Source organism: Lampris incognitus, chromosome 13, assembly GCF_029633865.1.
Source record: "Lampris incognitus isolate fLamInc1 chromosome 13, fLamInc1.hap2, whole genome shotgun sequence".
In the NCBI taxonomy this organism is placed as follows: domain Eukaryota; kingdom Metazoa; phylum Chordata; class Actinopteri; order Lampriformes; family Lampridae; genus Lampris; species Lampris incognitus.
The window spans coordinates 43,319,351-43,343,479 of record NC_079223.1 but is presented as its reverse complement, the minus strand read 5'-3'; the positions used below and the strand labels follow the sequence as shown (position 1 = coordinate 43,343,479).

The window sequence follows — 24,129 nt, the reverse complement described above, 5'->3', positions numbered from 1 at the left end:
TTGTAGAATTCACGGTGAGATTGTTGAATCCGAAAGTGAGATTTTCCGTTGTGTCAGTTCATTTGTTTTACGTGTTTGGAAACTGAATCGGAGCATTAATAATGAATATGAGCGTTGTTTCCCTCAAACCAGAGGCCAATAAATCATAATCGCACACCGCTCCTTCACTTCACAGCTGAACAACAATAAATGCACAACAGGGTTTTTTTTCTTCAAGGCTTTACACTTGTGTTGGGATCAAATCTTATCGAGGAACTGGAGCTTTGCCATCATTTTAATGAAATAACTTGCATGTTCATCTGCAGGCGGGGGACAGCCCTTCTTTATCTGTCCTGTTTCCTATCAGCCCAGCTCTCATCATTACAAGCAGACCCACGTCTACTTCCTTTGAAAGCCTCAGCAGGGTCGTGTATGAATTAAACAGATTTAAATGAAGTCGACACGAGTCAGCTGATCGTCCTCTGAATATTTACTCGCTGTTAAAAACACTGTTAACGTGAACCACCCTAAACATGAGTAAACATATAACACGGAGTCAACCTCAGGAAGCGTCCTAAACAACCGTACACTCACCACTCTATAACTGTGTATGTATGTATATATGTATATGTATATATGTATATATGTGTATATATATATATGTGTGTGTATGTATATATATATATGTGTGTGTGTGTGTGTGTATGTGTGTATATATATATATAGAGAGAGAGTTATATATATAATATATAGTTTTATATATAGCTATATATACTATAGAGAGAGCTATTTATAGACATCTATATATATAAAGCTGTGTATATGAATAATATAACTAACATCATTATAGATATTTAGTCATGTCCAGGTGTCTTCACAGGCGTTATTGGCTAGTACATTATGTATTTAGAGCAGACACGTGTGGACTCATGTGTATTTGTATTTGCAATAGCCAGGCTTTACATTTTGATGAAGGGCAGCACATCATCATCACCTCTCTGGTCAAATAACTGATGGCCTGAAGCGTTGGCTCAGCACGACATGGAGAGACTCAAGTCTAAGTAAGTTAGTTCAACTTACCATGAAAAGAGATAAAGATGAAGCAGTCTTTAATCTTCTTGTCTTGTCGTGTGGCCTGCTGAACCCAGTTCTGACATCCTATAGGTGGACGTCAGAACTGCTGGTGGGGTATGATGGAGCATGGTATGACCATAACAGACAGGCTTGCCTCTACACTGACAGGAGCCGGTCTGTCTTAAATAAATACACACACACACTCTAAATATGAAAATACAAATACATTTTATTGGCATATACTTATACACAGGATGTGTGTGTGTGTGTGGGAGTATTCTTGATATGAGAAATCGTCTCCAACACAATGGTGAAAAAGTCAAACGTCAACACGATATACATATATACATATACATATACACATCTCCATTATCTGAATTCGGATCGTGGGATGCTTGGAGACTATCCCAGCAGTCATGGGGCGGCGATGGGGGAGACACCCTGGACAGACCGCCAGACCATCACAGGATCCACACACACACACACACACACACACACACACACACACACACACACACACACACACACACACACACACACACACACCTAGGGACAATTTAGTGTGGCCGATTCACCTGACCTACATGTCTTTGGACTGTGGGAGGAAACCGGAGCCCCCGGAGGAAACCCACACAGACACGGGGAGAACCTGCAAACTCCACACAGAGGACGACCCGGGACGACCCCCAAGGTTGGACTACCCCGGGATATATATATATATATATATGTGTGTGTGTGTGTGTGTGTGTGTGCGCTTCATTTCAACTCCAGAGTGCCCGGTATGGTTAACATGTGCTTCGTTTTGGGGGGGCTCCAACGTCATCCAGCAGCGCTCTGTAGCCCCCAGACCACATCGCCATTCGCAGCGATGTGGTCTGGATTCGGGTGTGTCCGCGGGGCCGAGTCCCGGCGTGTGAAGCGGTTTTCATCACGACAGACGAGCAGGAAGGGCTGGCTCACACGGCCATGCGGTGCCGAAGGGACGCGGGGTCTTCTGAAGAGTGTCTTAATGCATCCATGCGCACAGCGTGCGGTTCGGGACGGGCTGGAGGCAGCAGAGGTGGGGGTGGTACTGGCAGTACAGCGGCACGTTCGCTAAGGGGAAGGGCACCGCGTCGCTCGCGCGCTGCTGCTGCTGCTGCTTCCGGCTGTCCCTCACCAGCACCGTCACCGCCACCTTCTTCCCCGGGGGCGAGCTGAAGGCGACGAACTCGGCGCCCATTTGGCGGCGTTTCGTCTTATATCTCCGGTTCTGAAACCAGATCTTGACTTGGGTCTCGGTGAGCTTCAGAGCCCCGGCCAAGTCCGCCCGCTCCGGGCCGGACAGGTAGCGCTGCGCCTCGAAGCGGCGCTCCAGCTCCTGCACCTGAGCATGCGTGAAGGCCGCCCTGGAGCGCTTCTTGCCGCCGGGTCGGGAGCGCTGGTCGCCGGCCTCGTCTTCCTCCTCCTCCTCCTCTTCCTCCTCCGCCTCGTCTTCGTCGTTCCCGCGGCGCGTGCTCGTCTTCGGGCAGCGGAGCGGCTTTTCCTCCCGGTCTGTGACAGACAGAGGGCCTTTTATAGGTGTCATGAAGTCCTCAGTAAGATCGTTCAAGTCGTCACTGAAGTCTTATTTTTGTGTCTTAAGACCAAATGCATTAAAAGACAGTCAAATATCAGTCATAATGGCAGACAGACAGACACATAGATAGATAGATAGATAGATAGATAGATAGATAGATAGATAGATAGATAGATAGATAGATAGATAGATAGATAGATAGATAGATAGATAGATAGATAGATAGATAGATAGATAGATAGATAGATAGATAGATGGATGGATGGATGGATGGATGGATGGATGGATGGATGGATGGATGGATGGATGGATGGATGGAGAGAGAGAGAGAGAGAGAGAGAGAGAGAGAGAGAGAGAGAGAGAGAGAGAGAGACAGACAGACAGACAGACAGACAGACAGACAGACAGACAGACAGATAGATAGATAGATAGATAGATAGATAGATAGATAGATAGATAGATAGATAGATAGATAGATAGATAGATAGATAGATAGATAGACAGAGAGATACTTCTTGGTTAAATCTGTTGCCATTACCTGGTCGTTTCATGTTGAAGACAGTGTTTAGAAAGGCTCGACAGCAGGTCGTCAGTTATGGCAGCAATAAAATGCAAATGAATCCTGCATCAGTCAGGGTTCTGCATACAGGCTACCTCTTAATGTGCAACAACATCTCAACCCGAAGAACTGTCACGTGCATTTCAGTGCTAAATTAGGCCTACACAAATTAAGATTATTATCATTACTAATATTGTCATCATTATCAATGCTGTTATCAATCATGATTATTGTTATCGTTATTATTGTTATTACTACATTATTGCTATTGTTATTATGATTGATTGATTGATTGATTGATTGATTGATTGATTGGTTGATTGATTGATTGATATTAGTGCCCTCTGCAGAGACGGTTTAGAGGTTACCCGACGATGATGCGTGACTGTAATTCGTATAATTGATCATTATAATGACAATAATTCATTGGCCTATTTCTCGTTGCCTCTCAGTTTGACAGACGTCATATTTCCATAGCAGCCCGTAACCCCTTCCTACTTGTTCGCTTATCGTCTGCTGGGGAGAAAACATCAGACCGCCTCGGCCATGTACCTTCTCTCTCTCTCTCCTCTTGTCTGTGGGACTCTGGTCGAGGTTCGGCAGATAAACCGGAGTCAGGAGGACCTCCTCTTCTCACGCGGACGGGGTCGTTTCCCACGTCCGGACGAGGCAAAACGAGAACCGTCGCGCCGCTCTCTTGGTCCTTCCCCCCTCCGTGCCCAGGTGGCGGGCTGGGCGGGACGGGCATCCCCCCAGCATCCGCACTCCCTCTGAGGATGGCGTTGATGGAGAACGACGAGAAGCTTAACGTCATGGCGAAAGGTCGGCTGTCAGAGTCCACGTACGATTCGGCCTGCGGTCCCTCGCCCGGGCCAGATCCAAGACGAACCCACACCACGGAAAGAAGAAAACCCCCCACCTCTCCCGTTGTTGACCCAAACGTTCACCAGCCTCTCTCTCTTCTTCTTCTTCTTCTTCTTCTTCTTCTTCTTCTTCTTCTTCTTCTTCTTCTTCTTCGTCTTTCCGATTCGGTTGTGGCGAACGCAGCTTCCACCGCTCGTGTCAGGCGCCGTCAAGTTTACCCCGACGGCGCGAGCGCGCGCCAGCCGACGATAGGTCGCCTCTTTCCGCGGGCCCCGCCCTCGCCCCGCCCACTCCCCCACGGGAATCTGCGCACGTGACTTGAATCGAGGCGCGGTAGAGCCTCGGCGTGCGGAGGTGATTTTTTTTTTGTTGCACAAGCCGCAGCAAAGCGGTCGAGTAAAACACGGACGGGGCGCTTTGCCGCCCAAACGTGAACGCTGGAAAACTTTTCGACGTCTTTCATTATTTTCAGTTGAGCGTCAGTTGATTTTATTTTCCTCCTGCATGTCCAAAAACATCAACAACCCACACGTGTAAAACGAAGACAACCGAAAAGTAATGACAATCACCACTACGCAGACCATATAATAATAATAATAATAATAATAATAATAATAGTGGATCAATTGCGATGGGTCTGTCCAAATGCATAATCCACCCCCCCTTCACCAATCTGCGTACAAATAACACGTTATCACGCGTTCACGTTGCGTGCAATGCATGCGCCGAAATCCAGTTTTGCGTGCAGATGATGCGCCAATCCTCTCCATCGACCCCCTGCGGAGAGCTGGTGCGTCCGGATGCCGCGCATCACCTTGAACCACACACCAGGCTGCGACGCGCCATGTGCGCGGCCGGCTTTATTTCTGAGGCGCCAATCTGGTTCTTGGGGAATGACCCAGACAAAAAGATGGGCCTATAGGCGTCATTCTTATTTATTTCCATTACTTGGAAAATTGAACTTTGTGCAGGCTTGTGCGTTTTGGAGATGGACGCTGGCCTGTTGGGATCCGAATAACAAACACGCCGTTTTAACGGTGCGTAATGAGACGTTTGCAACGAGCGTGAGGGGTTTGTGTTCTTGAGACTAGCAGCCTGTTAACCTCTTAATATTGACCTAAAAACGCGTCACACACGACTACCTGTGAAACACACAACAACCTATAAATGATGAAATGAGAAATACTGAATATTTCCAAGGCTTCTGCGCGGTAACATCGGAGATGGCACGTTCTGCAGCCAGTGTGGCGTTTGCGTAAAATGGATCCCATTTATACAGCACTTCACACACACACACACACACACACACACACACACACACACACACACACACACACACACACACACACACACACACACACACACACACACACTGATGGTGGTGTCAACCATGCAAGGTAACAACCAGCTCATTAGGAGCAGTTGGGGTGGGGGTTAGGTGTCTTGCTCAAGGACACCTCGGCATTTTTTGCAAGGACCAACCTAAGGATCGAACCGGCAACCTTCCAGTTACCAGACGACCCGCTCCACCTCCTGAGGCCGAGCGACTGTTGGCCCCTCTAAAACAGGAAGGTAGCGCCACTACGCGGCCACAAGCTGAACAAACAAGATGAGGCAAGACGTTGAAAGAGGACAGACAGACCGACGGTGGGGAAAGAGCGCAACCTCTCAGTGTGTCTGGGTCTCTCGTCACTCACTCCCCCCACGCGCGCGCGCGCGCACGCACCACGCGCGCTCGCACACATACCACACACACTCACCCCCCACACACTCATTCCCCCCCCACCCGCCCACACACACTCCCCCCCACACACTCATTCCCACACACACACTAACACACAAACTCACTCCCCCCACACACTCACTGACCCCGCAACACACACACACTCACTCCCCCCCACACACTGACTGCCACACACACACACACACACACACACTGACTGCCACACACACACACACACACACACACACACACACTGACTGCCACACACACACACACACACACTCCCCGCCCACACACACACTGACTGCCACACACCTACACACACACACACACACACACACACTCACTCCCCCCCGCACACACACTGACTGTCACACACACACACACACGCACACTGACTGCCACACACACACACTCACACACTGACTGCCACACACACACACACACACACACACACACACACACTCACTCCCACGCGCGCGCGCGTTACGCAATCGTCATGCCCGCCTCTCATTGAGGCGTCGTGATGACAGAGCGGTGATCCTCCTCCATGTTGTTTTGTTTTCTACGGGGCTAAACAGAGGAGTCTCTGCTACACAACACCAGTCAGCAGCCAGTCAGCAGCCAGTCAGCAGGCAGGCAGGCAGGCAGGCAGGCAGGATGTCACAACACGGCTGCCTGGCACAAATGGAAACCCTGACTACAACATTTCACAATTGTAATTTCATATAATCGCAACTGCTAAATGTTTCAATTATTACATTTTAATTTTTCAATTATTATTATTATTCAATTATTATTATTATTTTACTTTATAAAGCCTTGGCTATTATACTGCGATTAGTAGACTTATTAACAATTAAGAGATGATAGAGTTTGCTATTTTTCATGATGGTGGTTGGTGTGAGATGGCTGTTATATAAATGTACCCACCTCAGTGACCCATAAAGATTATAGCACAGAGGATAACCCACAATTTGTCCTTTGTGATATCGGGCTATGATAAATAAAATTGATTTGACTTGACTTGACCACATATTGGGTGAAAAAACGATTTCCAGTTTGTTTATTTGCGCCAGACTGCTCTTTTCTCACGTCTTTGAAGGTCCTTGTGTTCGTATGGCCTCCTGTCCCTCGTTAACAACAAGTCCTCCAACCCATACGACCACAAAGGCCGTTTGTCCTCTAATACGACCCACAGGAGCGTTTCGTAAATTAGCGCCCCTACCGGCGGCAGGAGATATTTTTCGCCCCGGTGCATTGTGGGTGTTTAAAACAATGTGAGAACAATAGAATATGTAGTCAGAGCGTCTTTGTGTTGTTTCGCCGTCTAGTTTCGTAACTAAGATCGCCGTTGGCAGTATGTTTACCTATAAGTAACGTTATAAGCGCTAACTTAACGCTAGCCACATGTTAGAAAGCTAGCTAGCGTGGACGTTATAACCGCTATGTGACATTACACTTTGCTTTTATTAATATTCGTTCTCGCGACAGTTTATGGAAGGAGGTCGCTTCTCGATACAGGGAAAGTAACGTACGGGGGGACCGCGAGGAAGTAGCTTAAAACCCTGTTGACACTTGGTTGTAAAATGCGTTTTGGGCGATCGGATCACAAGTGGACGGCGAGACACGTCGCCGTTTACGCCTGTGTCTATCACGCGTCTCCAAGCGCGTCCTGCTGACCACTTGTGACCAGATTTCGTTACTCCGAAGAAGAAGAAGAAGAGGAAGAGTTCGGTACTGTCTACGTCACTTCCGCTACAAGGTCAAAGGGCCTCAGTCAAGCGCCAGATTTGCCGAGTAGCTGTGAAAACAGCGGCTAATGTTTGAAGACGTTTCTAGCACTGATCTACATGTACGGACTATTCCAGCTGTTGAGAGTGACAGGACTGATTCCTCTGCCCAAATGGAGGTTAGGCGTCCCGTTTACACTCGTACTCCAACCACGTGCACTCTCCTCCCTCTCCATTTTTTCGAAAGTTGTTACCGAAACAACCAGCACATCCTGCGTTGATGACGTATTTTCCTGTGACGTCCTTGTCGGGGGCGCGTCAGGACGCATCGGCGTTTACGCTGCAAAATGCTATATGTGGTCGAATGCGTCCCAGACCACCTCGGCAAGTGGTTTGAGTCACAAAACTCACAAAACCTTGTGGTGGTCGTTTACACTGGTATCTGGCGCTGTCCGCTTGTGACCCGATCGCAAAAAAAAAAAGCATTTTAAACCCAAGTGTAAACGGGGTGTACGGGTCGTAATAAGCTGCTTGTACAAACGACCTAGAGGGTCGTTTTTTTGTTTTTTGGTAGAGGACAGTCTCTTCGTTAACGTTTTTATTATAAAAAAAATTAATTTTGCAAGTTAACATTTAACATTCTTTGGGACTCCGCCATCTTGCCCCTTCCGTCCCGGGTGCTGTAACATGTTGTAGTCAGTAAACGTTCATTTTCACTAGATGAAGCCTCGCTGGCAGTGCACCAGTTAGGCTGGCCTGTGCGGAGTCTATATATATGTGGTCACTGGGATCCTTATCACTTATTTGGCTGCGTTGCGCTTTTCCCCCCGTTTAACCCTCCGAGTCAGGAAGAAAGGACGCAGCGGTCCATGCCAGCTCTTCTGCAGATGGACGCTCCTGGCCCGCGCGCTGCAACTCCTCTCCTCTCCTCTCCTCTCCTCTCCTTTCTTCTACTCTCCTCTCCTCTCCTCCCCTCTCCTCTCCTCTCCTCTCCTTTCTTCTACTCTCCTCTCCTCTCCTCCCCTCTCCTCTCCTCTCCTCTCCTTTCTTCTACTCTCCTCTCCTCTCCTCCCCTCTCCTCTCCTCTCCTCTCCTTTCTTCTACTCTCCTCTCCTCTCCTCCCCTCTCCTCTCCTCTCCTCTCTTCCCCTCTCCTCTCCTTTCTCCTACTCTCCTCTCCTTTCCTCTCCTCTCCGTTCCCCTCCTCTCCTCTCTTCTCTTCTCCTCTCCTCTCTTCTCCTCTCCTCTCCTATCCGCTCCTCTCCTCTCCTCTCCTCTCCTCCCCTCTCCTCTCCTCTCCTCTCCTCTCCTATCCGCTCCTCTCCTCTCCTCTCCTCCCCTCTCCTCTCCTCTCCTTTCTTCTACTCTCCTCTCCTCTCCTCCCCTCTCCTCTCCTCTCCTTTCTTCTACTCTCCTCTCCTCTCCTCTCCTTTCTTCTACTCTCCTCTCCTCTCGTCCCCTCTCCTCTCCTTTCTCCTACTCTCCTCTCCTCTCCTTTCTTCTACTCTCCTCTCCTCTCCTCCCCTCTCCTCTCCTCTCCTTTCTTCTACTCTCCTCTCCTCTCCTCTCCTTTCTTCTACTCTCCTCTCCTCTCGTCCCCTCTCCTCTCCTTTCTCCTACTCTCCTCTCCTTTCCTCTCCTCTCCGTTCCCCTCCTCTCCTCTCTTCTCCTCTCCTATCCGCTCCTCTCCTCTCCTATCCTATCCTCTCCTCTCCGAGCAACCTGGTCTAACAAAAAACACGATATTACACTTTCACATTGCGTGCAGTGCATGCGCCAAAATCCAATTTTGCGTGCAAATGATACGCCAATTATTTGCCTCTCCTCTCCTCTCCTCCCCTCTCCTCTCCTCTCCTCTCGCATTTGGGCGCCGGCTCTTACACTACTTGAGTGTTGCCATAGGAGACTTTGTTTTGGGAAACTGCGGGATGAGCCGGGTTTAGGGGCGCTGCTATCTTTGGCAGGGATATAGATAGCGATCACAACTCCGGCACTCGACCCTGTCAGAGCAGAGGGTGGGCGGCGGGTCCTCAGGCATCGCCGTCCTGTCGCCAGCTCTATTTACACTAGGGACTCTGCAGCACTTAGGCTGACACCAGGTATGTCCTACCGGCAGTGCAGTAGCCACGGGAAGTGGCCAGCAGGGCTATCAGAGGAGACAAACACTTTGTTTACCTTGCCATCCATCTCCATTAATAGTGTCTGCGTGCTCGACCATGCGTTCAGGAGGTGAAGGCGTTTGTTTGACTCCGTCTGCAATTAAAAGCTTTGAGGTGTGTGTGTGCGCGCGCGCGCGCGTGTGCACGTGTGTGCGTGTCTGCAGTGGGATATCTCATTTATACGGTCGTACCATAATAACGAAAAGTAAGCCATTAAGATCAATTAATTAACAGGCTATCTATCAAGACTGTCAGTGGTAGACCGTGAATAATTGTCGCATAAACTATTGTGATGTCACTAAATGAAGTTGTTCGGAAGGAGAAAAGAAAGCTGCGGATATTTGTAGTTTTAGCGATTAAAAAAAATTATTAAATTCAATGAATTGCAGCCCCCTCGCGCCCCCCCCCCGTTGAAAAGTAATTGGAGACAATGGCAACAGGTATTATTATTATTATTATTATTATTGCATTATCATCGTTATTATTATTATCGTTATTATAGTTATTATGGTTATTATTATTATTATTATAGTTATTATTATACTTATTATTATAGTTATTATGGTTATTATTATTATTATTATTGTAGTTATTATGGTTATTATTATTATTATTATTATTATAGTTGTTGTTAGTATTGTTATTAGTCTCCTGCAGCCTCCGCAGAGTATTTAGAGAAGTAACTGTAATGCTGGCCGCAGAAAGGATGCTGGCTGTCTGGTTAATGTCCATCTCTGCCGGACATTAGCTTGCCTCTACATTCTCAGAGTTTCTGGTTCTCGTCTCGGGCCCGAGTCTGCCGTAGACTTTCTCAGGGAAAAAAAAGGGAAGAAGAAAAAAAAAAGAGAGGAGGAGGGAGGTGGGGATGTGGGGAGGTGGGGGGTGGGCTGCATACTTGCGCGCAGAGCAGCGATCCCAGGAGGAATAGACTGACAGGAATTTTTACATGCTTGGTCATTCAGATAAAATGAACGCCGGGATGAATTAACCGGCACAGAAGTCAACACACAACAGAAACACGTCTCGAGCCGTTTGGGGACCACATTTTATTCCTGTTAAAACTGTTAATTGGAAAAGTGAGCGGGGCGCGCGCGCAGGCACGTGTGCGTCAATGGAAAGTGGAGATACACAGCATAGACCAGTCATATGCGTGTCGTCGTGTCTTGATACTGCAGTTTTAATGAAAGCATATAAAAACAGTCGTCTTCAACAACGCGGGTCGTCCGGATCGACGTCCCTTCAGGTCGCCTCTGCACAGCCTGCTGCTGCTGCTGCTGCTGCTGCACACGGCCGACACACACACACACACACACACACACACACAGCGTGCTGGACTACTTCATACTGACACAGCTTAGCACCAAGCTTCATACTGCATACACAACTGCTTTACATAACCTTTAGATTTCTATTGCTTCATGCTTACTGTTGTCTGGCAAAAAATGAATCTGAACATATGTGTGTATATATATATTTATATACATATATGTATATATATATATATATATATATGTATGCATACATATATGTATGCATATATATTATCTAAATATATAGAAACCATATATTTATATATATATATATATTTAATATGCATATATATTTATCTAAATATATAGAAACTATATATTTGAATATATATAGATATATATTTATATATACATATATGTATGCATATATATATATATATATATTAGTTAACTGCTAGTAACTGCAAAGGTGTTTGCTGAAGAGGTTTGATGTGGTGCTATCAGCATTGTCACCATTTTATAATCTATATACCACAAAGTCACGCACAGTTTTTGGGGGGTTATTACGCAACAAATCGTTCCAGCAATTACAAATCCAGCACCAGTTTCACGAAACAGCGATCTGTTTGGCTCAGAAAACAAAAACAAAAAAAACAAACAAACAAAAGAGCGAGTTCATATCTTTCAGTCACACGTCTGAACCTCATGGGGGTTGTTACCTCAACGAGGCAGCGAGGCCATCTTTTCGAGAGTCTGTCTGGAGACGGGGCGGCCCCGGGGACTACGTGCTCCGCGTGGCGTATATGCGAGCGTTCAGATCCGACATCCGGACTGTCGGGACTTGTTTCAGTTTGTGGGTGTTTTGACTGCGCTACCACGCCCGGATGCCCTGCAGAGCTCCCTGGCAGGGTGCGACCATCGAGCCCTGGACGCCCTGGGTCTGGGACTGCGCGCTCACGTTGCCCAGGTTCATGTTCATGAAGGCGTTGGCGGCGGTGCTGCTGGGCGGCAGGGCGGGCACGCTGGAGTAAGTACAGGAGTAGGTGTTGGAGTACATCGACGTGTTGTAGCTGTAGGCCGGATAGCCGTTGTAGCCGTACGGGTTCGGCGCTCCGACCGCGTAGGAGGTCGTGTTATAGTTCTGCGATCCGGCTAGACAAGGCCTCCCGTCCCGGACCAGCACCGGGACGGCCACCCTCCGGGGCGGCGGCGGCGGCGGCGGGTGGTGGTGGTGGGGGTGGGGGTGGTGGTGGTGGCCGGCCATCTCCAGGGTCTTGTCCTGCCGCTGCCGTTTGCACTTGTATCGCCTGTTCTGGAACCAGATCTTCACCTGCGTGGAGGTGAGCTTCAGCGAGCTGGCCAGGTGCTCGCGCTCGGGCGCGGACAGGTAGCGCTGCTGCTTGAAGCGCCGCTCCAACTCGAACACCTGAGCCTGCGAGAACAGGACCCGCGGTTTCCTCCGGGTCCGCTGCTGTTTGGAGGGTTTCTCCGGGTCCGCCTCCTCACACTCGCCCGGCATCGGCACGCGGCTCTCTGCGGACAAGAAAAGAAGCTCTCAGGAGCACGACCCGACCAGCACGGGGCCGACGGACAAAATATTCACTTTCGCTCGCGCTCGCGCTCGCGCGCTCGCGGCCGGCGCTTCACCTCCGCCGCTTAATTACCGAGCGCTAATTAAAGCCGGCGCGCTCTGCGTAACGAGGCGGAAATGGCGCGGGAACAATGACACGCGTTTTCCCCCAAGACGTGCGCGGTTACTCCTGGCAACTACATTTCTAGCAGATTCGTAAAAAAAATAATAATTTCGTCATTACCAATAAAATGCGCGCGTGTTAAATACACTTTTCACGCTCCACATTTTAATGAGAAAACATTAAAATGAGTTTGGTAAAGGTTTTAGTCGCTTGTACCGCGGACACGTTAGAAATGAATGCGAACCGGGGCCGAGGAGCGGGTGCGGATAAAGACTGGACGGAATGGAAACGGAGAGAGAGAGACGCGCGGAGTCGTCACACCGCGGCTTCGCGGTCTCGCCACAATAACACGTCCAGCCGCGCCCTTGAAACCGGCGGGACGGACGGTACAACAGACGCCGACGGGGGAGGAGGAGGAGGGGGGGAGGGAAGGAGACCGGCGCATCGTGCGCATGCACGCAGAATTTGGGTTTTGGGCGCATGCACGGCACGCGGTGTGAAAGCGTGATACGGCGTTATTTGCACGCGGCTTGATGAGGCCGGGCAACATTTGGATCCCACACACAACCCACCACCACCCCCCCCGCGTTATCGTCGTTATCGTGCACTCACTGGTGTCCAGGTCCTCCTGCTCGGCGTCCAGGCTCGCCGACTGGCTCTGCATCTGGCTCGCGAAGATCTCCCCCGCTAGCCCGGACTCGCCCAGTCGCTCCTGCAACATGTGCGCGTTGACGTACGACATCCTCTCCTCGCTCTCCGACACGCACGAGCCGGGACTCGGGCTGTCCCTGCCGGCCAGCATGCAGGAAGGAGGCGAGTGGGAGCGAAACGGAGCCGGGAGCGGACCCGGTCCCAGGCGCGAGATGAACCGCTGGTGTTGCTGGGACTGCTGCTGCAGCTCCAGCTTCAGGATGTCCTTGACGGAGAAAGGCGTGGTGGACGAGCTCATGGCTGGACTCGGCAGCATCGTTGCTGTTGTTGTTATTATCACCGGAAGGGCAACGGCGGGTCCGTGGCGCTGAGTGGGTCAGACGGACATAAAGAACCACCCCCTCCCTCCCTCCCCACACCCCAGACAGGTGCTGTTTAGACTACCGATATGGAGAGTAAGCAGGTCCGAGACGGCACCTATTCGTCACGCTGAAGAAGCCAACGGCCGGTGCGTAAAAGTAAAGGACGGGCCGCGCGCCGCTGGTTCGTCGTGCTGGAGCGAGGAGGACCGGCTGGCCGCGGAATGGGACATCCCTCTCTGCGCGTCGCTGCGCGGGGAGCTGGAGGGCAAGAGGGGGCAGACACACGCTCACACACACACGCGCACACACACACACACACACGCGCGCGCGTCGTTCCCCCTTGGTGGGCTGAATCCGATTTGCTGTGTGGAGGCAGCGGGGTCAGGCGAGATGCAGTCCTCTGTCTCCCTTTACTTGGTGACGTCTGGATGCGGGGGAGGAGGGATCGATAGTGACAATCTCTCGCTCGCTCGCTCTCTCTCCCCCTCTCTCTCTCTCTCTCTCTCTCTCTCCCTCGCGCTCTTGCTCTCTCTCTCTCTCTCTCTCTCTCTCAGTGGGCTAGTCAGGAGGACAAGGCTCCATGCGTAATGTGTTATCTATGAAATAATAATGTTGACATCCTCCCCTCCGCAGTGTGCGCACCTCTCCGGATTCTACAAGGTAAGGGAGCTTTAATTATTATTATTATTGTTGTGCAAACCGCGTTCATTTAAAAGACGGGTCATGTTTTTGTTTCCCCCCCCTCCCCCCCCCCCCCATGAAGTGGGTGCAGTTCAGACCGTGCCGGGGTGAGTTGCTGGCCTGGTGAAACCTGGTCATTCTCCACATAATCACATGGGTGGGGGAAGGGGGGGGGAGATTGCTCGTATCTGCGCTTCCTGTCGGATAAGATAAGATGGCGCGAGAGTGAGAAATAAACCTCGACTTTCAGATAAGACGTCCCGCACCCAGCGCGAGCGCCTCGGCGCGTATCTGCTGCCGCTTGCCTCGGTCTTAGCTGACAAACCTGCAGCGGATCCCGGTCCTCTTCACGGCCACGGGACTGGGCACACACACCTAAAGACCACCGCCGAACAGAAACTAAAACCAACCAACACAAACACACACCACACACACACACACACACACGCAAACACACACCACACAGCTCCCGCTTACCTCTGACTGGGGTTTCACACACAAAACGCTATCACGTTCAGGGTGTGGCAGAAAACCCCCTTTATAACAACAACCCACTTTAACCAATTAATTAATTAATACATTTATTACTACTATTATTATTATCATTATTATTATATCATTATCATTAGTATTATTATCATTATCATTATTACTATCACTGTGATTTTTATTTTCATTATTATTATTATTATCATTATTATTATCATTAGAATCATTATTATCATTATCGTTATTATTATTATCATTAGAATCATTATTATTATTACAAATATTATTGTTGTTGTTTTCATTATTATCATTGTCATTATTATCATTACTGCTATTATTATCATATTATTATTATCAATATAATAATTATTATAATTATCTTATTATTATCGTGTCGTTCTTATTATTATTATTACTGTTATTATCATGTTATTGTTATTATTACGCTATTATCATTATGGCCATCGATAAGGTCGTCGTGACTATTATGGGATGGCAGCAGTACGGTAGTATGGTACGGTAAATGTATTCCCGAGTGACCAAGTAAACCTGCACGCTGCTCATCAGTACACCTGCAGCCCCTGATAGGCTCCAAATACAGATATACGTATGAATATTAACATAAATACAAGTTGGAGAATCTGGCACACGGTTCATTTTCCTTTTGTTCTCCCTCTGACTCCAGCAGCGCTAAACTGGTCTGGAGACGCCAAACCTCAGCCTGTACTCCGTTATCTACCAGTCTGTGTACTGCTGTGTACTGTTTTGTTTTGTTTTGTTTTGTTTTGTTTGTTTGTTTTGTTTTTTCGCCATATATTGTCACTTAAACACAGTTACGAGGCAAACAGTGATCCATGACATTTAGCTGAGGGCCAAAGGGACAAATATGTTGAGGTGAGAGCAGCGATTCTCCTGGAGGAGTCTTCAGACCGCTCCTGTCACGTGGACAGCCTTATAGTATTCATACATGTATACTCGAACTTACAGTATTCATACATGTATACAGGAACTTACAGTATTCATACATGTATATATGAACTTACAGTATTCATACATGTATATATGAACTTATAGTATTTATACTTGTATATATGAACTTGTAGTATTTATACATGTATATATGAACTTAAAGTACATGTATATATCAACTTATAGTATTCATACATGTGTACATTAATTTATAGTATTCATACATGTATATATGAACTTATAGTGTTTATACTTGTATATATGAACTTACAGTATTTATACATGTATATATGAACTTAAAGTACATGTATATATCAACTTATATTATTCATACATGTGTACATTAATTTATAGTATTCATACATGTATATATGAACTTATAGTATTTATACTTGTATATATGAACTTGTAGTATTTATACATTTATATATGAACTTAAAGTACATGTATATATCAACTTATAGTATTCATACATGTGTACATTAATTTATAGTATTCATACATGTATATATGAACTTATAGTATTTGTACTTGTATATATGAACTTGTAGTATTTATACATGTATATATGAACTTAAAGTACATGTATATATATCAACTTATAGTATTCATACATGTGTACATTAATTTATAGCATTCATACATGTATATATGAACTTATAGTATTTATACATGTATATATGAACTTAAAGAATTCATACATGTGTACATGAATTTATAGTATTCATGCATGGATACACAAACGTAGTATTTATACTTGTATATATGAACTTATAGTAATTTATTCACTTATACACGAATTTATAGTATTTATATATGTATACATGAACATGTATACGTAAACTTATAGTATTTATACGTGTAATCATGAACTTACAGCATTTATGATAATAATAATAATGATAATAATAATAACTTTATTTATATAACACTTTTCTTAACAATGATACAAAATACACATAAACTTATAACATTTATACATGTATACATGTACTTGTAGTATTTATACATGTATACATGTACTTAGCCTGTACAGGCTATCTATCTATCTATCTGGTGGTTTGGACCGATCACTCATGTTGAGCATCTTAAAAGCCATTACACATTATAACATATATATATATATATGTATATATATAACAGTGATCCATATATATATATATATATATATATATATATGTTATAATGTGTAATGTGTAATAAATTAGGTGGAATTTGAATTTGCTGCGACCGAAAAGTGTGTTACTTAATTTAATTAGTTTCCCAAATCTGTTCAAATGTGTTTTAGCGACTGAAAACCGAAATTAAAAGTCCACACAGCACGTTTCTTCAATATTTTCAAGGACTAGCACCGAGTCCCCAGGTTCCACTTCACTCCTAATGGTGGGACTTGTTAGGTAATACCTGCATACTTACGCTCTCACAACTCTTTTGTTTTTGTTTTTAATTTGCTAGAATAACAAGGTAATGAGGAGTCATATCATTCCTTAAAATTCCCGTATTTCTCATCCCACGTGAATATATAAAAAGGCTAAATTACTGTGATAGTCTCATCAAATGTTTCCCATATGAGACACATTCTGACGATGGATAGATAGATAGATAGATAGATAGATAGATAGATAGATAGATAGATAGATAGATAGATAGATAGATAGATAGATAGATAGATAGATAGATAGATAGATAGATAGATAGATAGATAGATATAGATAGATAGATAGATAGATAGATAGATAGATAGATAGATAGATAGATAGATAGATAGATAGATAGATAGATGGGCTTTAAGCAATAAAACACAAAAAATAAGCATAAAAAAATTCCGTGACGCCCCCCCCTCCTCCCCCCCTCCAGCTTATAAAAACCTGGCAATCACATTTAAACACGTTATCGTACTTTCTCAATTTCTTTCTCTTTTTTTCTTCTTCTGCTCTTTTTCCTCTCGGGAAGGACGGACGGACGATCTCGGTCTTGCTCCGCAGTGGCCGTAAAGGACACAGCGACCCCTTCCGCCGCCGCCGCCGCCGCCGCCGCCGCGCCCCCTCCGCCGCGGCGGGACTCCAGCAGATGTGCGTACGGAGGCGCGCGAGCGCTCGGCCTCTGCGTCAGTGCTCGGTCCTCTGACGGGCCGTCACCGGGGGAATCTTCGCGTGCCACCGGCAGCCTGAACGCGGCCAAACCCACCACCCCTGTTTACGGAGCGGAAGAACCTGTTTCCGGGCTCTGCAACAAAAAAAAACCCAGCCCTTGAAAGAGCGTCGGGCGCTGGTCGAGCTTGAATGCGGCTCTCCCAATACATCATCCCCATTTCGGTCTTCATCAGAAAGGGGGGGGGGGGGGGGTGGGGTGGAGGGGGGGGGAAGCTAGGTCAACTCCAGACAAAGGCCGCAATGGACTGCTAAGGGAACATCGAGAATGTGAGTCGTGTACAGTTTTCAAAGTGTTGGAGAGTCTCGTTTCCTTTTGATTTATTCATCCGCAACGCGGGACGAACGATACCCGCCTTAAGGGCCGAGTCGGTGGGCCAAAATACATATTTACACCTCGCGCTGGAGCCCGCGGAGGCCCGCGGCACGCTGACCACTCCTCCTAATCCGCTTTCTGCTGCCTTCTCCGCTGCCGGTGGCTTGCCAGGCGGCGCTGAACGTGTTTGTTCTCGCCCGCGTCTCCTCTGGCAGACTAACCTGTCCAAGCACCCTCCTCGCCGCGGAGTGACAGGTGTATATTTCCATGGGTGATACGTCGGAGACGGAGGGCTGAGTCCTTCCAAAGGCAGCAGATTCCTAAACACATCCAGGAGGCCTGACGGCTGGTAATGACTCTATAATTAGGGCTCCCCCCCCCTCCTCCTCGCTAGCCGGGGCGCTGGGAATGGCAGGTGCCCCGTTGGTTTTGTGACAGTGGTAAAAGTCGGTGTAGAGAAAGTGTCAACATCCTCTGTGTCTTCTGGATGGACCGTGTGCGTTAGCAAAGCGCGTGCTTGTGTTTGGGCTTCGGGCGAGCGACGGTTCGGTTCTGCCCCGGGCGCTCGTTTGTTACGGCGGCGTGTTGTTCCTCCCGCCGCCCTCAGCGGGTTGCCAACGCGAGGAGCAGAGCGGCGACTTCTGACTGGACTTCTAAGGGGGTGGATGAGCACTTATATGGCCTTCCAGCGAGGACCTAGTTCCTCGTAGCTCCTCTTAGCTAGCTAAGAGGAGCTACGAGGAACAAACCAAGTCTAGCCGCTGTCGTCCATTAGGAAAGGTGGGACAAGTCAAAACATCGTTGCAGGAGACACGTCCATCAAAACATCGTTGCAGGAGACACGTCCATCAAAACATCGTTGCAGGAGACACGTCCAGCGGGGGGTGCTTCTGCACAACTGTCTTCCACTAGAGCGTAGACCTTCTTAGTATCAAGTCCTGCAAGAGTGTGACGCAGCATGCACGCATGCACGCCATGCATGCACGCCCTGCATGCATGCATGCAGGGCGTGCATGCGTGCGTGCATGCATTTTAGATACTTTGTTCCACATCAAAAGAGACAAGAGGGTTTAACGGGACATAGATCAGGACATAATCGGAGACACTTAACCACGCGGCTAATAGGAGTGAATTTACTGATAAATCCCAATAAAGATCTGGAGTTTTGATTGGAATTGGTACTGCTCGTCCGATGAATCCCTCCTGGTCTACCCCGGGAAGGTGGCTCCGAGTCATTTATGATTCCCTATGTGCAGCCCAGAAGGTGTGCTTGTGTGTGTGTGTGTGTGTGTGTGTGATCTTATTTGCCACAATAAGGAAGCTTGACTTGAACAAAACTTGACTCAAATAGTGATCTTCAAGTCGCACTTCAAGGTACTACATCGTCGTTATCATAACGCACTCTTTCTCTCCTTTGTTCGGTGGTCATCCGTAGAAATGGAAAAGGCCCAAACTCTGTGTGTGTGTGTGCGTGCGTGTGTGTGTGTGTGTGTGTGCGCGTGTGTGCGTGTGTGTGTGTGTGGGGGTAAAGGCTCAGTTCTTTCAGGTTCCCGGAAGGTAAGTCTTATCAGCAGCCCATGCGAGGGTGTCAGTAGCCGGGACTCCGCTTATGCTATTGTGCCCCTGCCTGGGCCCGAGTGACGGATGACAGCTCCTTCTCTCTGGAGGAAATGAGGAGACCGGAGCGAGAGCCCCGGGGGCCACATTTTTGACACAACTCCTCGCGCTTTCAACTATTTGACGTTTCGGTCTCCGAAAAAAATTGGCCAGACGGTGCCCGGCGGTGGGTCTCACTTAACGCCAGGCCGGCGTGCGGGAGCCCTCCCCCGGGGCTCGTGGTGTTAACCGTGGCGTGATAAGACGCCGTAAACGGGGAAGTGTGTGTGAAACACCCGAGTGTCGGGCCGGGGTGTGTGCGTGGAGGCCAAGGCCCTCGGTGTGTGTGTGTGTGTGTGTGTATCGACGAGGTTTTCTTGTGACTTCGAGCCCGTGAGAGGAGGAAGTGAGGTCAGGCCAGTCTGGGTCCTTTGCCCCCTGCCCTCCCTTGGGTCTCGTAAATTAGCCGGCTGTAATTCCCTCCCAGACGGCCTTGCTCCGGCAGGTGTGTGTTTGTATATAGTATGAGCGGTAACGGGGGGTGGGGTGGGGTGGGGTGGGGTGGGGGGGGGTGTAATGTGTGTGATCTACGGCTTTGGGAATGTAGTTTTGGGAGGAAACAAGTAACCTAAATATGCTTATCCTCCCTGCTGCCGCACAGGTCATGTAGATAAAGATACCGAGCGAGGGATGGTGGCTCTTCGGTGTGCGTGTGTGCGTGTGATGGAGTGTGTGCGTGTGTGTGCGTGTGTGTGCGTGTGTGTGTGTGATGGAGTGTGGGCGTGTGCGCCTCAGAGCGGCCTGTAATTGTTGTGCGAGGTCGTGGAGACGATCCGTCGAGTTCAGCTCGTCAGTGGCGTGCAGGACCATCGGGGGGGACGGGGGGGGCTGGGGCTGGGGAGGGGGGAGGGGGGGGCTCGTCTAATACGACGGTTCTCCTGGGAAAAGACAATGTTGCTGTAATACATGCATCCTGGGGCTCGTGATGTAAACATCCTTTTTGAGAAAATACTGGTATCTCCTTTGGCAACTGGAGTGGCGACTTAATCAAAGTGACACTGTTTTGGTAAAATTCCGTCCTCCTGCCCATTAATCTCCCCCTTCTGTAAATAATAAGTCGGAGAAATGCCTCATGGTTCTCTTTTCATTCAGCAGTGATACTTTTATCCTTCTGGATTGATCTCTGGGGGAACGGACCCGCACGCCCGGCGCCTGACGTTGACGAGTGGGTCGCCGTTGCCGCCGCTTACGGGCGGCGTGGCAGCGCGGCGGGGGCGGGGGCGGGGGAGGGGCGGGGCCGGGGCCCGGACCAGACCCCGTCCCTCCGACACAAACAATCCGGGATCCCGGCCTCCGACGGCCTGCGAGGGCCCTCGCGGCCGAGCGAGCGACTGAACCCCGCGGGGACACGAGGACGAGACCGTCAGGAGCGGCGCAGCACCTCCCGCGTGAGCAGACGTTCACCTCCGCACATCAGATGGAGCACGCTCCCCCCCCTCCCCCGTTACCCATCTCGTTTGGCGGGGTTTGTTTTCGCCGCTCACGGGGACATAATGTGAACAGGCCAGGGTGAACATTTGAGACATGAGTCTCCGACTTCCTCTCTTTGTTTCCCCAGCATGCACGTCTGTATAAAGCCGAGGGCCCTGGAAGTCCAGAGCTGGCCGGCGCAGCACATCAATCAGGCAGAATGGCGCATTGTGGGCCTCGCGTTGCTGGTCCCACCCATTTCATCCCATCGGCAGAGAGGCCGAGTGTCACTGAGAGGATAGCGAGCGGGGGGGGGGGGAGGGGGGGGCATTTCTTTTTTGGAGAAAACACTTTATAAGGCCCGGTAGGGCCAGGAATGCTAAGCTAATCGCGCGATCGCCAGCCAAGGCCGCAATCGTCCCTACGATCGATTCCACCGTTTATTGACACGAAGCACCGTTTTGATTCATCAGCCGCCCCAACGCAGCCTTCCCGGGTGTTTGTAGCGACGGGGAAATTAAACAAAATGAAAACGTCACCATTACGCACCGGCTAGCTATGTAAATGTTTCTTGAGTGTTCATTCGGATTGCCAGCAGCGCGCCGAAGAGCCCGCGGGGAGGAGCGGCAGGAGATCTGAAGTCGGCCTCCTGGGACAAGGCCGCTCGTATCGTCGCTTGACCCCTCCACTTTCGGGCCTCTCCCCTCACAGACGCTGCAATTAGTGCCGAGACTTAACGAGGGATCAGCTGCACGTGCAAAAAAAAAAAAAAAAAAGAAAACGAGAGAGATAACGTTTCCCATTTGTGCACGGGACGCACGCGCGGCTGCACGTTGCGCAACAAGTAGACGCACCAGAAAGGCGGCCAGACAAATATCAAGGTTACACAAAAGCGCCCAGGTCTGTTGCTGCATGCACGCTCCATCAGTCAATGGACGACACGGAGGGAGAAGCAGGGAGGTCCCCCCCCCCTCTCCCCCCACCCCACCCTCTCTCGCCCCTTTTGTTGTTGCTGTGTCTAGCCCCTTGTTAGAGAATTGATGACGCTGTCTTCGGAAAACAAACAAGGCGGGGAGTTGAAAAGGTGGTCACTCACCAAAGCTCCCTGACCCACAGACGGAGGGGGGAGGGGGGGGAGGGCACGGCGACATGTGAGCAACGCCGCGAGGTCTCCTCTGGAATGTGGAAACGGTGCGTGCGCACACGCGCTCCTGTTTGTGTTTCAGCGCTACCGCCGCCGGAATGCGACCGTCTTGTGTCTGCGAGCATGCCTTTGTGTGTTTTCGGTGTCAACGTCCTACAGGATCGATGATAACCTGCATGCAAAATGAAAACAGCAAGATAAAAGACACTTTGTTGGCCCCACTCTTCTTCCTCCTCCTCCTCCCACCCCCCCCCCCCACCCTCTCTCTCGCTCGCTCTCTCTCTCTCGTCACGGCCGCATCACGCTGTCAGAAGCCAAAACAAATGTTTCACATTTCAGTGTCAGGTAAACGAAGAGAAGTTGCCTCGGATATTTGGCTAACTAACTCATTGATCTGGTTGTGACACACTCTCCCCGTGGGTAGGGTCTTGCCAGAGGCCACTGCTGTCAGTTCCTCTTCTGACTCGCACTCCTCATCACAGCCTAGACCGCGGCCCCCGAGGCCTCCCCAGTACATACACAACCGAACCCTGCCCTGGGCCCCCAAGCCTTGTTCCAGAAGCTCAAATCCCATAATTGCAGGGCTGACAGTGATGTCTAACACATGAGACACCCTCACCTGGTTGGAAAGAATGAAAACATCTACTGTCAAGGTGAAGGGAGGGGGGGGGCACACAAATGGGGGTGGTACTAGCTATCAGACAGGCGAGGAACATCTGGAAGAAGGGGGGGAAAGTGAAAATGTGCTTTGTTCATTTCTGGGATAGAATATGATTTACACACACAGAAGAAGAAAAAAAAAACAAACAAACAACAGCAAAAAAAACCCTGACCAGATTGAAAGGTTAAGAGAAAGTGCTGGGGCATTAAACTTGGGTTCTTATCTCCAGTGGAGCTGAAAACCGTTCCTAAGAAGTCCTGGTTCTGGGAGGGGGGAAAGCAGACTGGAGTGGCCTTCATTTATCAACCACTTCAGTTGCTGCAGACAGCTGCGGGGAGAGTGCCTTGGATCCAGTGTGTTTATACGCTAAAGCTCAACCCAGGCCCTCAGGACAGGACAGATGAAGATCCTTCCATATATTCATTTACACCTTTCGTACACACACTTACTGGGCTAATGTCGGACATAATACCTGTCTGTTTAGATAGGGTTCAAATTGACATTTAGGATGTGAGGTATATGGCCTTGCGTCTCAAACAGGACTTGCAAAATGTGGCAATACAAGGAAAAAAACCGTGTCTGTTTGTCTCATATGTTTACAGTTCAATCTTAAAGGACAAGAAAGGGAATGCCGAGCTCAGGAAACCAAATAAATGACGGTCGTCTCTCGTAAATCGCAGGGGAAGTGGGTAACCGGGCTTGCAGCGTGGACGTCACAGGGTTACACCGCCATCTAGTGGAGTAAACGTTTATTGCTAAACTCTTTGTTGAGCCCCGCCCCCTTTCCACGCAACGGCAGAGAAATGCGACAGTCGTCCTAGAGGTCAGCAGTATAACCTCTGGTGTGTTCTTGCACTTTGACCCTTTGAGTAAACAAAAAAAAGCCCCCACAAAGCTGCGCGAGGGTTCGACAGAAATATGACACAAACTTGATACAATTTATCAGATTGACAAGTAACAAAAATGGAACAATTTTCAAATACTTGACGATGATACTTTCAGTAGCCCGCTTATATGTAATTATTTCTCTATTCTGATTCCGTTCTGT

The 24,129-nt window shown here is 48.8% G+C and overlaps 2 protein-coding genes across 2 annotated transcripts; both read right to left on the bottom strand.

Annotated features, from left to right (window-relative positions):
* Positions 1-1,290: 1,290 nt before the first annotated feature.
* Positions 1,291-4,168, bottom strand: nkx3.3 (NK3 homeobox 3). The gene is made up of 2 exons (XM_056292185.1): positions 3,723-4,168; positions 1,291-2,586 (listed from the first exon to the last, which is right to left on the bottom strand). The coding sequence occupies exons 1-2, from the start codon at positions 3,982-3,984 to the stop codon at positions 2,060-2,062; spliced, it is 789 nt and encodes a 262-aa protein (XP_056148160.1). The 5' UTR covers positions 3,985-4,168; the 3' UTR covers positions 1,291-2,059.
* A 7,601-nt stretch (positions 4,169-11,769) lies between these two features.
* Positions 11,770-13,559, bottom strand: nkx2.3 (NK2 homeobox 3). The gene is made up of 2 exons (XM_056292234.1): positions 13,205-13,559; positions 11,770-12,431 (listed from the first exon to the last, which is right to left on the bottom strand). The coding sequence occupies exons 1-2, from the start codon at positions 13,557-13,559 to the stop codon at positions 11,770-11,772; spliced, it is 1,017 nt and encodes a 338-aa protein (XP_056148209.1).
* Between the last annotated feature and the right edge of the window lie 10,570 nt (positions 13,560-24,129).

Bases quoted from the DNA above. Each gene is read 5' to 3' on its own strand.
- nkx3.3 (XM_056292185.1), bottom strand. From the start codon at position 3,984: ATGACGTTAAGCTTCTCGTCGTTCTCCATCAACGCCATCCTCAGAGGG. The intron at 2,587-3,722 runs GTACATGGCCGA...TGTCTGTCACAG, and splicing joins AGAGGAGAGAGAGAGAGAAG to ACCGGGAGGAAAAGCCGCTC.
- nkx2.3 (XM_056292234.1), bottom strand. From the start codon at position 13,559: ATGCTGCCGAGTCCAGCCATGAGCTCGTCCACCACGCCTTTCTCCGTC. The intron at 12,432-13,204 runs GTGAGTGCACGA...TCTTGTCCGCAG, and splicing joins GCAGGAGGACCTGGACACCA to AGAGCCGCGTGCCGATGCCG.